The 13,918-nt window shown below is 54.7% G+C and overlaps 2 protein-coding genes across 4 annotated transcripts in view; one reads left to right on the forward strand and one right to left on the reverse strand.

Annotated features, from left to right (window-relative positions):
• Positions 1–1,720: 1,720 nt before the first annotated feature.
• On the forward strand, positions 1,721–5,265 carry SLC35B2 (solute carrier family 35 (adenosine 3'-phospho 5'-phosphosulfate transporter), member B2; the record flags this gene model as incomplete). The annotated part of the gene is given in 5 exon segments (XM_009574856.1): positions 1,721–1,743; positions 2,048–2,065; positions 2,067–2,272; positions 2,564–2,724; positions 4,034–5,265. Coding segments are annotated over 5 exon segments (1,347 nt in total), but the record flags the coding sequence as incomplete, so codon positions are not given.
• A 3,288-nt stretch (positions 5,266–8,553) lies between these two features.
• HSP90AB1 (heat shock protein 90kDa alpha (cytosolic), class B member 1) overlaps positions 8,554–13,918 on the reverse strand; it is a 5,621-nt gene continuing 256 nt past the window's right edge. The window contains exons 2-11 of one of the 3 annotated variants that reach the window (XM_009574855.1): positions 13,763–13,837; positions 13,188–13,335; positions 12,851–12,984; positions 12,054–12,371; positions 11,461–11,626; positions 11,076–11,266; positions 10,651–10,798; positions 10,110–10,378; positions 9,319–9,652; positions 8,554–8,789 (exon numbers count right to left, since the gene is read on the reverse strand). In XM_009574855.1, the coding sequence (XP_009573150.1) occupies positions 8,680–8,789; positions 9,319–9,652; positions 10,110–10,378; positions 10,651–10,798; positions 11,076–11,266; positions 11,461–11,626; positions 12,054–12,371; positions 12,851–12,984; positions 13,188–13,335; positions 13,763–13,837 (1,893 nt within the window). In that variant the 3' untranslated portion in view covers positions 8,554–8,679. Of the gene's footprint in view, positions 8,790–9,318; positions 9,653–10,109; positions 10,379–10,650; positions 10,799–11,075; positions 11,267–11,460; positions 11,627–12,053; positions 12,372–12,850; positions 12,985–13,187; positions 13,348–13,630; positions 13,838–13,918 lie in introns of all 3 variants that reach the window. The other 2 variants (XM_009574853.1, XM_009574852.1) reach the window with 2 other exon arrangements.

Genomic DNA, 13,918 nt, shown 5'->3' on the forward strand with positions numbered 1-13,918 from the left:
TGCCACCTGCTTGCCCTGCGTGGCCCCCCCTTTCTACCTGTAACACTGGCATCCCTGTTCCTTCTGAGCCTCAGTGGGGAGGGCAGGGCCTGCTGCACTGAGTCAGCTCTCGGGGGCCTGGGAATTGCTAGCGCAGGCATAGAGAGAGCCATTGTCCCTCCATAGCCTCCTCTTCACGGTCACTGTGGGAGACCAGAGCTGCTTCTCCTCCCGCGGCGGCGCTGAGGGGGCCAGCGGGGGTAACAGCGGGCGCAGGCGCGCTGAACGGAGCCGGCTGGCTTTCAGTCTCTGTCAAGTTGAAGGGAGACGTGGCTCATGAGTGTAGCAGCCGACTCTGCTGTTTATATCTGACTTCTGCAAAAGCGAATGGCATTTCTGCACCCTCTCCCTGGCAAGATGGCTGCTGTGAGCAACCAGGGTTACTTAATACGGGCTGCATGTAGGCAACTTCAGTCCCAGGTGCTTGCACCGAGCCCTGTTCTTGCATCCTACAGCACCCCTACAGCCTGCAGTGATGCCCCTGCAGCAGGAGAGGGGACAGGGGTGGAGGTGTCAAACTGGCTTTTCTGTGGGGGAGAGCAGGGGGAATAGGAAGCGGGCACAGACACTCATCCCCAGCTGTTTGCACTTCTCCCTGGGCTGGGAATTTCTTGGTCCTTTAAGTCACAGAAGGGAGATTTCAGGGTGAAACACAGCCTCGGCTTAGGTCAGGTTGTTGGACTCCGGGGTCCTGGCCACACCAACTGAGGGTAAGAAAAGCCCCCGAGGCCTTTCCCAAGGGGACAAGAGGTTGGCAGGGAGGGCTTGTTGTTCATGAAATGGCAGGGGACTTTCTTGCCTTTAAAGCTCTAAGTTTGTAAGTCTCTGAGTTTCATGTGAGGGCTACTAGAGGTCACAGCTATATTACGTTGGGGCCAGGTACACCTCACAAGGGCCTAAATTCTATGACTCAGTTGTTTTGGGGGGAGAGGGGATTAACATCTCTGGCCCTTTCTGTCACAGGATCCCAGAGCTGCTTCTGGTGCGTGTTTATGTAGCCAGCCCCACAGCACCCTCACCTGGCCCTCAAGGCAATCAGGAGGCTTTTTCTACCGGAGAGACCAAGGCAGGGATGGAGCATGGACCAAGGAAACCGCCCACCCTGATGCAGGAATCCACGGCTTGCTGTGTGAGGGGAGGATGCAGGTGGCCTTGGGTGTAGGAAGTCCTTGCCAGCTTGCTCATTCTGTTTTGTACCTGGCGCTCTTGTTCTTTGCATGGCCCCTGAATATCGCAGGTTTGCCTCTATGAGGGAGGGGGCAGTGGAGGGAAGAACTCCTTCAGGGAGTATTAAAGCTGTTTTAAAGCTGGCTAGGTCACCACCTTAGGGCTATAGCTAAAGAGTATCAGCTATACCTTATCAGATAGTCCTGGTAAAATCCCAACTAGCCATCTGGTAGGAAAGTTCCTTCCCAGCCTTGCTCTCTGGCTGTGTCTTGTGGGTGAGCCCTGGTAATTTCCTCTGAGCTGTGGGGAATGCCTTGGCACGCTCTCTTCCAGGGCTGCGTGGGGAGGTGGGGGAGGCTGGCGGCCTGAGCCCTCCCGGCTCTCCTCCTCCTCCCTCCGGAGGGGGAGCTCTGAACTGTTTGCTCTCAGAGGAAGGCTGGCCACAGGCTTGAAACATGAGCTGCCAGGTAGGAGTTGCTTTTTCCATTCAGTGACCTTTTGTTTTTCTACCCAGGAGCTAAAGTTTAACCTAAAAAGGTGAGGTGCGAGGTGCTTCTTGCATTTGGAGTAAGGGCATTGTCAAACCCAGATGGTTACAACAGTGTTCAAATGTTCTCTCCGATCCTGGAAATCCAAGTTTCTAAGTCCATGTATTCCTAAGCCAGGGCAAACACCCTTAACAGAAGCACACATAAACATCTGGGATGTGCTCTTGAACTCCAGAGGGCTTTTCCTACTCCACGTGCTGCCATCATCGCTGTCGTGGGATCTGGGTACTGCCTGCTGGTGGGGAGCAGGCTGGGTGGCGCAGGGATGCGGAACGGAGATGGCCGTGTGCCAGTTGCCTACCGCCTGCCTCTTCCTCTCTGCAGATTTTGCCTTCCCCTCGTGCTGGCTTCCCTCCCTACCATGGCTACTGGTGAAGAGATCCCCCCTGTCCCGCAGGACTCGTGGGGGGACTTCTGGCTCTTCCGTTTCTTTGTTAATGCTGCTGGCTACGCGAGTATTGTGGTGCCAGGATTCCTCCTCATCCAGTACTTCAAGAGAAAGAATTACCTGGAGACAGGTAAGGGCAGGAGCTTCCCTTCCACATCCTGCCTCCCTGTGAGCTCTCCACACCCCATTCAGCGCTGACAGGTCATTTCCCTGACCTATTTTGTCAGACCAGGAGTGAGCTGCTCGCAGAGCTGCATCCCAAAGCTGTCTAGGTGCTACGCTGAAACAAATTTCTCTGAGGCTCCTGTGCCAGCAGATGCAGAGGCTAGTAAGGAGGGAGGCTTCACCTCTCAAGCTGGTGTGGCTTGTGGTGCCCAGGCTGTGGTTAATTCTTGTGTCTGTGTTCTCTTACCCCCTTCAGGCCGAGGCATTTGCTTCCCTGTCATCATATCATGCGTGTTCGGCTCCGAGGTGAAGTCTGTACACCAGGAGGATGGCTCCCTGCCACCTCGAGCAGAGCCCACAGAATCTTCTACAGCCCGACAGGTCTTCAAGCTGCTCTTCTGTGCTGCTGGTCTACAGGTAGGGACCCTGTGCATGTGTGTGTGGCCATCCCACTCTGGGAGCAGGAGGTGGGCAGCGGGTTTGTGGCCGTCAGTTCCTTGATGACCAAGGATGCAGTGCTGTACTTGATCGGGGCAGGTTTGGAGGCTGGGACACAGCCTCTCAACCAGGGTAGTCCACCAGGGCTGCCATGTCACTTCTAAGGGCTGTGGTGGTCCTTTTAGCTGGTTGGGACCTCTTGTCTGTCCGATCACAGTCTTCTGCAGCCATAGATAGGGAAAATTCTGTGATTCAGCAGATTGTTAGGGCTGCTCTTGTTCTGGCCCTCATGTCAGAGCAGCAGATAGTTTGAGCCTTCTTATCTCTCCAGGCTCTTCTCTGAATCACCTTCTGGGGCTGATGCGTCCTGCCTTGATGGATTGGATGCGAATACTGGAGAGAAATACTGAATTCAGCTACAGATAAAGATTTTTTTTAATCTTAGTTTCCCCAAGTCTTAATTACAGCCTGAGCATCATTAGGAAGGGCAGCTTTTCGGGTCTACGAGGATTAAAAATAGAAGTGTGGGTACTGTAATAGAAAAACCCACGCGTCCCACAACCAGCAGAGGACACCCACTCTCTGGCCTATTATCCCAACCCATTCAGACTTGCTGCGGGTCGCCAACATGTCCTTCCATCCCTCTGTGCCTCAGTTTCTTGGGAGGGGAGGGGATGTGTGGTGAGAGGAAGTCTGTATTACTTCTGTGAGGGGCTTGATACTGTGGCACCAAGGCTGCAGAAGTAGTAGAAGTGACAGCCAAAATAGTGATCATCCCTGGAGGACAATTTCATCTGCTGGGTTTGAAACTAGAATTGATTTGGATGGAAGAACTGGGCCTAGGGAGTTGGAAGTGAAAACCAATGCAGAGGCCACTGGGGGAACTGCCAGGACCTGCCGCAGGGAGCTGGCACCAAAACTGCAGCTGTGCCTCGGTAACATTCCCTGATCCTGTCCGTCTGGTTCAACAGGCTGCTTAAAACATAACCGCTTGCTGTACGCCAGGATGTTTGCTTTGTGGGCTTCCTTCCCCTTGAAGAGGCTGTAAACTGAGCAGGTTTTGTTTGGGACAGGATGTTCCTGGTTGTAACCACATGGGACAGTGGGTTCCCTCAGACGGGTAGAGTGGGGGGTGGCCCCATCTCCCAGTGTCTCAGGTAAGCATTGCCGTGCAGAGGACGAGGCAACGCTGGGGCAAGCAAGGATCTCTTGGGGTCTGTTCTTCCCGTGGTTGCTTGCAGCTGCTATTGCGGATCCTGACTCTCCCTGTGCTCCTCCTGCTTCACAGGCCTCCTACCTCACGTGGGGCGTCCTCCAGGAGCGTGTGATGACAAGAACGTACGGTGCCACTGAAACGGACCCTGGTGAGAACTTCAAGGACTCTCAGTTCCTAGTGTTCATGAATCGCATCCTGGCCTTCACGGTGGCTGGTCTGTACTGCGCCCTGACCAAGCAACCGCGCCATGGGGCTCCTATGTACAAATACTCCTTTGCCTCCCTCTCCAACATCCTCAGCAGCTGGTGCCAGTATGAGGCACTCAAATACATCAGCTTCCCCACCCAAGTGCTGGCCAAGGCCTCCAAAGTCATCCCAGTGATGATGATGGGCAAACTGGTGTCACGCAAGAGTTACGAGTACTGGGAGTACCTGACTGCTGCCCTCATCTCTGTGGGGGTCAGCATGTTCCTGCTCTCCAGTGCTCCCAACAGGCACGTGTCCACTGTCACCACTTTCTCAGGCATAGTCCTCCTGGCCGGCTACATAATCTTCGACAGCTTCACCTCCAACTGGCAGGACGCCCTCTTCACCTACAAGATGTCTCCTGTGCAGATGATGTTTGGCGTCAACGTCTTCTCCTGCCTTTTCACGGTGGGCTCACTCTTGGAGCAGGGTGCCTTGCTGGAGTCGTTACGCTTCATGGCCCGCCATTCGGAGTTCACGGCCCACGCCGTGCTGCTCTCAGTGTGCTCTGCCTGCGGCCAGCTCTTCATCTTCTACACTATCAACCAGTTCGGGGCAGCCGTCTTCACCATCATCATGACACTCCGCCAGGCCTTTGCCATCCTCCTCTCCTGCCTCATCTACGGGCACACTGTCACTGTTGTGGGTGGGCTGGGCGTAGCCGTTGTCTTCATGGCCCTCTTCCTCCGCGTCTACGCCCGCAGCCGCATGAAGAAGCGCAGTAAGAAGCTCCCGCCAGGCGAGACCCCTGTACAAAAGGTCTAAGGAGCTGGGGCCATGGCATTTAAGCCATGCCTGCTGTCCTGCCTCCACTCGGGGCACTTGCTTCATTTCTCAGAACCCGCTGAGGAGCAGGGTGGGGTATGGATAGGCTGGACCAGTGACTCACTTTTTCACCTGCTTTTCCTGGGGAAGGGGCTGGAACAAGCCCAGGGAATGCTCTGGGCTGCCACAGCTCCAAACCTTTCCATTTGCCTTAATGGGTCAAAGACTTCTAGCCAAGGCACAGGCCTGGGGGCTCACACCCTGGGGGAAAAACCAGCACGGGGCTGCTGGTACTCCAAAGTCACTGATGAATACGGGAGCTCTTTTCCCTGGCACCATCTTGCCTCTGGCTGATGCTGCTCCATTTCTATCACTACTACAGAGCTCAGCAAGAGGAAAGGGCAAGCAAAACACTAGCTTTCTTTTTGAAACACCTCCATGTGAGGCAAGTCCCAAGCTGAGCCTGTCCCAAGGAGCGGGAGCTCTCAACCTCCCTCCCAGGAGGTGCTCCAGGTAGGACAGGCACAGCTAAGGGAAGGACTCCCAGCCTGTCCTACCCCAGGCCTGGGATCTGCTCTGGGAGGGCACTCTGCAGTGAGCCGGTATGTCCCCATTTGGTTTTATGAGTTCCTTGCCCCTGCTCCGAGACTTTTCTTCGCTCCCCTCAGCCCAGGCTGATTTTTATGCAGAGACTGAGGCTGGCCGGTACGGTTCCCAAGGCTTGCTGAGTTGTCCTAGGTTGCTTTTTGGTTACATCCACTGCTGCTACAGGTCAAAGGCTGCGCTGCCCAGAAGCCCCAGCATCGCCTCAGGGTGTCTCAGTGCCACAGTTTCCGGGCTTTGTAGTTGCCATTCAGAGAAGCACAAATAGCCCCTCTTCTTCCTGCCAACTGGAGGCATCGGCCCCAGCTTTCCTGGGGCCTGGCCAGAGCCCCCTCCTTGTGGTGCCTTGTTCCTGCTCCCCAGGCAGCAGGGGATGGAGCAAGCGGGCACCTGCTCCCCAGGCAGCAGGGGACAGAGCAGTGGAAGCTGCTTTTCCCCAGGAGCCTGGGTTTTACTAAACCCTTTTCTCCTCAACACAACCTGACTGACAAGCCAGCAGGTTTTGGTACTTTTGAAAGGCAACTTTTTTCTCTTTTTATTTTATTAAATTAAAAATATGCTGCATATAGTGCCCTGGGGGTAAATGTTCATTTTTATTTTTTTTTCCCATGTACCTGGAAGGAGGGGAGAGAGTTCCCAACCCTTCCTCTGTCCCTAGTCTCTGTGGGACAGCAAAGCTGTCTGTCTTTCCTTTCTAAACACAGATGCCTCTGCCTTCACCCAGGCAAGTATCAGCCAGGGTTGGACCCTGACAGCAGGTGAGAACAAGATCTTTCCACACTCAGCTGGGGAGCATAGCCAGGTTTGGACCTCTGCTTATGCTGGTGGGCAGGTGGAGGAGCTGTTAGCATGATCCTGGTTTGGCTCCTGGGTTCCCTGCACAGTGCAGCTTGGGCAGCCCCCATGGGGGTAGCTGCAGCCTGCGTAGCTAGATAGACATGGTGCAGAGACCTGCAAAGCACCTGCCAGCCAGGGCCACCACTGCTGTAACACGGCCCAGGAGGAGCCCATCCTTGATGGGGTGCATCCACACCAGAGCCAGGGGAGGCTCAGGCTGTGGATGGTACATCCCACCAGTACATATGGGAGGCCTGGTGAAAAACCTTAAAACCTTGTCTGTAGGCCTAGGCGATCTGGTCATGGTGAGGTCTGGGCTCAGAGACAGGACCTTGGACTAACAGAGCTAGAGAAAGGGGAGACTCAGGAGAGGCTATGGGAGAGACAGAGGAGGGGACGAGGGACAGGACCTGCTTTTCACAGCACTGAGTTAGCTGAGCCTGCAGGGTAACAGAGCTGGTGCTGAGCACAGCCCAGGCTTCAGAGCACTTGGCTCTCCAGCAGAGTGTTACCTATGCTGCTTTCCTAGCTCTGAGCTCTTGAAAGTGCCTGTGCAGCCTCACAGCCCTTCATCTTTCCCCTACAAATTCCCCCAAATGACTGCCCCCACCATCTGCTGACAGACTAAAAATGGAATGGATTTTTTTTTCTCTGGTCAAAAAAAATAGGTTGTCTGCCATGTTGGGAATGGGATCCCTTTTCTAATTTAACTGTGGATTTAAAGAAAAAATTAGTGGGAAAAAACCACCACCAAAATATTCTAAGTTAAAAAGAAGAATTGACTTTACTGATTTGTTATTTGGCAAAACCTTTCTATCCAGAGAGAAATCTTACTTTTAAACAATTTTTTTATCCTGTCTCAAGGAAAGAAAACCACCCTGAAGACATTTGCTAGCTCAGCCCCAGCACTGCCCTAGCAGCCTGCACCCAAACAGCTGCCACAGTACCCTGCAGTGCCTTGGTGTGCAACAGGGGACTCAGCAGGCTCTGCCTCCTCCTTCCCTGTTGAAGATGGGTATGGGCTAAAGCCCACTCCATTTTGTGCCTGTGGTTGCTGGCAAGCAGCCAGCAAGAGAACTTGATGTTGGTGTCACTTTCCCCTGCCAAACCCCAGGGGCCATTGTGGCCAAGAGTGACTGACAAACCCCGCTCACAGGGTGTGAGCTCAGTGCAAGGGGCAGATGAATCAGAGGTGATGCCCCAGGCTTCTCTGTCATCTGGGACACAGGCAAAAGCCAGAAGGTGGCCAGATACTGCCAACCCCGGCAGGGCTGCAGAAGCCCAGAAAGTTCAGGCTGGAGGTAGGAGGAAAGGTGGAGTCTAGAGCACACAGCAAGAGCAGTTTGGCTGAAGATCTGAAGAGAGGCAGCTCGAGTACAGTCCTGAGCTGTCACTCCACCCCCCGCTCTGGACTGCCAGGACACAGGCAGATGGCCCCTGCCACGGCTCCCGCCCCCAGGGACGCTCAGATCAGCCCAGCCAGCAGCAGTGCAGGCTCAGGTCCTGGCGCAGCTTGCCCAGCTGAGGCGTGCAGATTGGAAAGGTTTGTTCCCAGGCTGTGGGGCATGCAGTGCTCTGGGTGGACAACTACTGCCTGCTGGAGGTGAGCCCACCTGCACAGCAGGTCTTGTGTTTCTCCGACCCGCTTCATGGTGGCTGGGCAGGGAAGGGGTAGAGATCAGCTAAAGCAGTCAGGGCACGGGAAGAGACGAGGGGCCTGATACCCTCAGGCACAGACTGAGACCCTTTGCTCCGTATGGCAGGCATGAAACACCGTGTAGACCACATTCTTTGATACTTTAATTCCAGTAGAACAAAACAACAGAAAAATAATCAAACAAAAAATAACCAAGCCAACCGAAATACAATATCCTACCCTGCAGGTTCGGGGAGGCAGCAGCTCAGAGGAAGGGCTCTCCCACCCCGATGGAACAATTGATGCCTACTGGGAACATGGGAGACCCCATGGAGGGGAGAGAGGGGAAGCCTCATGCCTCCTCACCTCCACTCCCCATCAGCTGTTCCTATACAAGCAGAAAGACACAGAACAGACAGGCTTGGGGCTGCCTTAATCACTCACTACTGACGAACAGGGAATCATGCCTTCCTGCCCCCTGCCAAAAAACACCCCAACCAACCAAATCCAAAAAAAGAGACACCACCAAGGAGTCAGTAGCAGCTGGTGGGAGCAGACCCCCTCCTGCTGGTGGGAGCAGACATGAGGTGGGGCAGAGGCCTGGCAGGTGAGGAGGAGGCTTCCTCCTACTTTAGTCTACCTCTTCCATGCGGGATGCATCTTCATCTCCCTCCAGAGGGGGGATTTCATCAGGGACAGCTGCATTGGGCTCCTCTGCAGTCACCTCGTCTTCATCAATGCCTGGGAGAGGGGAGGAAAGATAGAGGTGAGGCCTCCAAGTGACACCAAGGGATCCCAGAGGAATGGCCTCCTCCAGAGCAAAGGGTGACTCCTGCCCACAGCCTCAGGGACAGGGCTATTAGCATCCAGTAGTTATGCCAAGCCACAGCACCTCTTCATTTACATTTTTGCCTAAAAAAGCCAGTTTGGAGAAGTAAGTTGGGTGCAAGCACAAGCTGTTTCACCAGATACACCACATCTCCCATGGCAGACTTTTAACATTCACTGTGAAGAACTGAAAAGGATCAGTTTGTCATCTGAGCAGCCTGGTGGTGGCTCCTGGCCTCGTGAAGGACAGGACAGCCCACTCAGAGCCCTGAGCCCTCCTAAAGTACCTTGTTCCATGTTTCCACTTGCCCTTAACTACCTCCCACAGCCAGTTCTGCACATCACACCAGCATGGCTCCCTTGCTGGCCTCCCCCATGCCCCAGGACTGCTAGCCTGTCCAGCTAACCTGCTTCAGGACCGAGAAGCTGCATGGACACCTACCAAGCCCCAGTTTGATCATCCTGTAGATGCGGTTGGAGTGGGTCTGGGGATCTTCCAGGGAGAAACCAGAGGACAGCAGAGCAGTTTCAAAGAGTAGCACCACCAGGTCTTTGACAGCTTTGTCATTCTTGTCAGCATCAGCCTTCTGGCGGAGGGTTTCCACAATTGGGTGGTCAGGGTTGATCTCCAGGTGCTTCTTGGCCATCATATAGCCCATAGTAGAGTTGTCCCGCAGTGCCTGAGCCTTCATGATGCGCTCCATGTTGGCTGTCCAACCGTAGGTGCTGGTGACGATGCAGCAGGGAGATGAGACCAACCGGTTTGAGATAGTTACCTGCCAATGTAGGCAAGGGTTAGCTGAGCAAGGTCCCCATACGCCCTGGACTGGCCCCAGCCACAGCACACATGATACCCCAGGTCTTTGCCCCAGGTTCACCTGGGGACAACCCAAAGCAAGCAGACATCCTCCAAGCAGCTCCAGGACTGCTGCACAGACCAGTTTGGACAGCTCAGCCAGCACCTTCAGCACCCACTGCATGTTTCCCACACTTACCCTCTCCCATCAATGCACGTATTTGGGTCAGTGCCCCTCACCTGCAGCCTGGCTGCTTAGAGCAAGATGGTGCAGTGCATGCTGGGACCTCCAGTCTCCTTTAGCGGCTCCTCTGCAGGAGATGAGGGAGATGAGAGGCATGCATTGAGCTGGGGCCCTTGCCTGCATCACGAAGGGCCCAGCCCTCCTACCTCCAGTCCAGGACACAGCCTGGGGCTGAGCTCCCTGCCCATCTCACCTTCTCCACCTTCTTGTCCAGGATCTCCTTCATGAGTTTGCAGAGGGTCTCGAACTTGGCCTTGCTCTCCTCCATCTTCTTCTTCTCCTCCTCATCCTCAGGCAGCTCCAGCCCCTCCTTGGTGACTGATACCAGGGTCTTGCCATCAAACTCCTTCAGCTGCTGCACGCAGTACTCATCAATGGGCTCCGTCATGTATACCACCTCAAAGCCACGCTTCCGCACACGCTCCACAAAGGCTGAGTTGGCAACCTGCTCCTTACTCTCCCCTAGGTGTAGAAATGAGATGTCACCAAGATGTACGAGCTGGTTACAACAGGACAAACAGCACCAGTCACTCAGAGCTCCTAGCATAAAACTGGCTGCAGCCGGGGCTCTAGGCCTGGAGATCTTTCCCCAGCCCCCAGGGATGGGCTGTGATTCAGCAGGGAGAGCTTGCTGAAGGCAGCAGGACCTACCTGGAAAAATTTGCTTTAAGTTAGGGCTGGTAGGCAGGTAGCCTGCCTCCACTTCACTAGGGCACGGAGGAGCTCTGGCTCACCTGTGATGTAGTAGATACTCTTCTGGGTCTCCTTCATACGGGACACATACTCTGAAAGTGAAGTCACCTCATCACCTGACTGGGACGTGTGGTAACGCAGCAGCTCAGAAAGGCGTTTTCGGTTGGTTGAGTCCTCATGGATGCCCAGCTGGGGGCAGAAGAGATGCATGAAGTCTCCAGGATGGGACTTGCATGCACTTGGCCACCCCGAGACACAGCCATCTCCGCCCACCCCCTAACCCTCTGAGCCCTGGGCCTAGGGCAACCAGAGGGCCCACCTGCCCACAAAGGCTCTCTGGGGCACTTGCGAGACCCCCTCTACCCTAACACCCACACTGAGAAGACATGGCACAGGGACAAGCCTCCTCCTCAGGCAGACATGTCAGGGGCCCCTCCCTCCTCCAGGTGCAGGGTGCCCACCTCACCTTCAGATTCTTGGAAAAGGCCTCGTAAAATTTCTTGTAGTTCTCTTTGTCCTCTGCCAGCTCGGAGAAGAGCTCCAAGCATTTCTTCACAATGTTTTTGCGGATCACCTTGAGGATCTTGCTCTGCTGGAGCATCTCACGAGAGATGTTCAGAGGCAGGTCCTCCGAGTCCACAACGCCCCGGATGAAGTCTGAGTTGGGGAAATGAAAACAGGAGTCAGGTTAAGAGCTCTGAGCTTCATTACAGGAGGAGAAGTGCTAAGACACTGACTGCTGTGCACCCACACCAGCTAGTGCCTCAGCCAGCTGCTTTGTACTGGGAGCAGTACCATAGGCTGTGGGGGTCCAAGTTCCATGCTGGGAGGCTGAGGCAAGGGGCTCTTACTTAGGTACTCAGGGATGAGCTCATCACAGCTGTCCATGATGAAGACCCGCCTCACATATAGCTTAATGTTATTCTTCTTCTTCTTGTTCTCAAAGAGGTCAAAAGGGGCACGGCGTGGGATGAACAGCAGGGCCCTGAATTCCAGCTGCCCTTCCACGGAAAAGTGCTGCGGAGCCAGGAAGGAAAAACAGTTGCCATGGTGCTACCCCCTCCTCCAAGACCCACTGCGGGGGGTGGCTGAACTGTTGTTCCTCAGCACTGGGTCAGGCAGGGGGGCACAGCAGGGTCTCTAGCATCCAAGCAGCCTGCATTTCCCCCTCCTCAGCCCCACTGCCCCCTATGTGCCAGGGCTCTCTGGCATGCAGCAGGCCTGGACAGAGGAGTCACACTTCTCTGAGGCCCAACACCCTCCTGTCCTGTTTCTAGGCTGGCACTGCCAACCCCACCACCCGCACGGGAGGCGCAGTGCAGGCTGAGGCACCACCGAGTGGCCTGGGAGCCCTCAGCCCTGTACTGAGGCACAACCATGTGGTGGCTCTGGGTATGGGCTGGAAAGGGGCCCTCTGTCTCTCCCAGGGTAGCCCAGCACCCACCTTGACAGCCAGGTGGTCCTCCCAGTCATTGGTGAGGCTTTTGTAGAACTCGCCATACTCCTCCTGGGTGATGTCATCGGGGTTGCGGGTCCAAACAGGTTTGGTCTTGTTCAGCTCCTCCTGGTCAATATACTTCTCCTTTATTTTCTTGGTCTTTTTCTTCTTGCCTTTGTCTCCCTCCTCCTCCTCCTCGTCAGAGCCCACATCCTCGATCTTGGGTTTCTCCTCATCTTTGGATGCTGGCTCTTCCTCTTCCTTCTCATCTTTCTCCTCCTCTACCTCATCATCACTGATCTCTTTCTCACGTTCCTTCTCCAGCTGTGGAGAAAGGGACAAGGAAGAGTCAGGGCCACAAGCTCAGGTTCAGCCCCACGCAACCGTTAGCAGGAATCCTTTTGCTCCAGATGAAAGAAATGAGCATCCTCCTGATGTAACACAAGGCTCAACAAATGCAACACCTGGAACTAGGGCTTCTCCTGAAACCAGCCCTCAAAGTCCCTCCACAGCTCATGCCACCAACAGCTGTGTCTGACAAGGGGCAGGAAACCCTCCTCCCTCCATGGCTAGTTTAGTTGACCTCCAGCTGCACAGATCAAAGGCCAAAAGCACTCCACCTCCAATAAGCTCCCAGCCTCAAATCACCTCTGGCCACAGAAGCTGGGACCACCACTGCTCAATACCCAGCAGCCAGGAGCTATGGAAGGGAACTCTGCCCTTTTCTGGGCTCCTGCTCCCAAACACCACCCACTCCTGCCTCCAGCTTTCCAGTAGGTCCCCACAGTCCTTCCCTTACGTACATAGAGTGTGATAGGGTAGCCAATGAACTGGGAGTGCTTCTTCACCACCTCTTTGACACGCCGCTCCTCCAAATACTCTGTCTGGTCCTCCTTCAAATACAGGATCACTTTGGTGCCCCGTCCAATGGGTTCACCTAGAGTGCGGGGAGAGAAACATTAGTGTTTCAAGGCATAGTATTAAAGGGCAGAGAGCAAGTGAGACCAGCTCCTCAAGCCTAACTATTAGTTGACACCTCACATTAACAAGCATGACTGACAACGCAACCTGCCTCTGGGGAACACCAGGAAAAGGGGTGCTTCTAGCAGAGAAATACTCTTGGTTTTGTACAACACATACCATGGTCAGTCCGGACAGTGAAGGAGCCCCCAGCTGACGACTCCCAAGCATACTGCTCGTCATCATTGTGCTTGGTAATGACAACAACCTTCTCTGCCACTAGATAGGCAGAATAGAAACCCACACCAAACTGCCCGATCATGGAGATGTCTGCGCCAGCCTGTGAAAGCAGAGAAAGCCTAATGGACCAGTGAGGAGAGGGGAGATGTCTGCGACTGAGTCACAGCTGCAAAGAACTGGGTCAGCATGCAGAGGAAAAGAGGCAAGCACCAACAGGCAGCCAGCCCTACTCTCAGCTCCTCCCTGCTGTTGGAGAAGCGAGGAAACACACTTGGGTAGGCCAATAGCTCCCACAGCAAAAAAGGCAGCAGGGCTAGGGTTATACCCCAGCGAAAGCCTGTGGCCCAGGCCCTAGGGAACCCATGCAGCCAAAGACAACCCACCTGCAGGGCTTCCATGAAGGCTTTGGTGCCAGATTTGGCAATAGTACCCAGGTTGTTGATGAGGTCCGCTTTTGTCATCCCAATACCAGTGTCCACCAGGGTGAGCGTGCGGTCCCGGGGGTTGGGGACTATGTCGATCTTGAGGTCCTTACCGCTGTCTAGCTTGGAAGGATCTGTCAGGCTCTCATAACGGATCTTATCCAGCGCCTAGGGGAGAGAGTGATGCTCGCCACAGCCTCCCTACTCAACAACCGCCTCCCTCCTCCAGCAAAAGCTTCGCGGGCCTCC

The sequence above is a fragment of the Fulmarus glacialis genome, unplaced genomic scaffold (genome assembly GCF_000690835.1).
Source record: "Fulmarus glacialis isolate BGI_N327 unplaced genomic scaffold, ASM69083v1 scaffold28823, whole genome shotgun sequence".
NCBI classification, from domain to species: Eukaryota; Metazoa; Chordata; class Aves; order Procellariiformes; family Procellariidae; genus Fulmarus; species Fulmarus glacialis.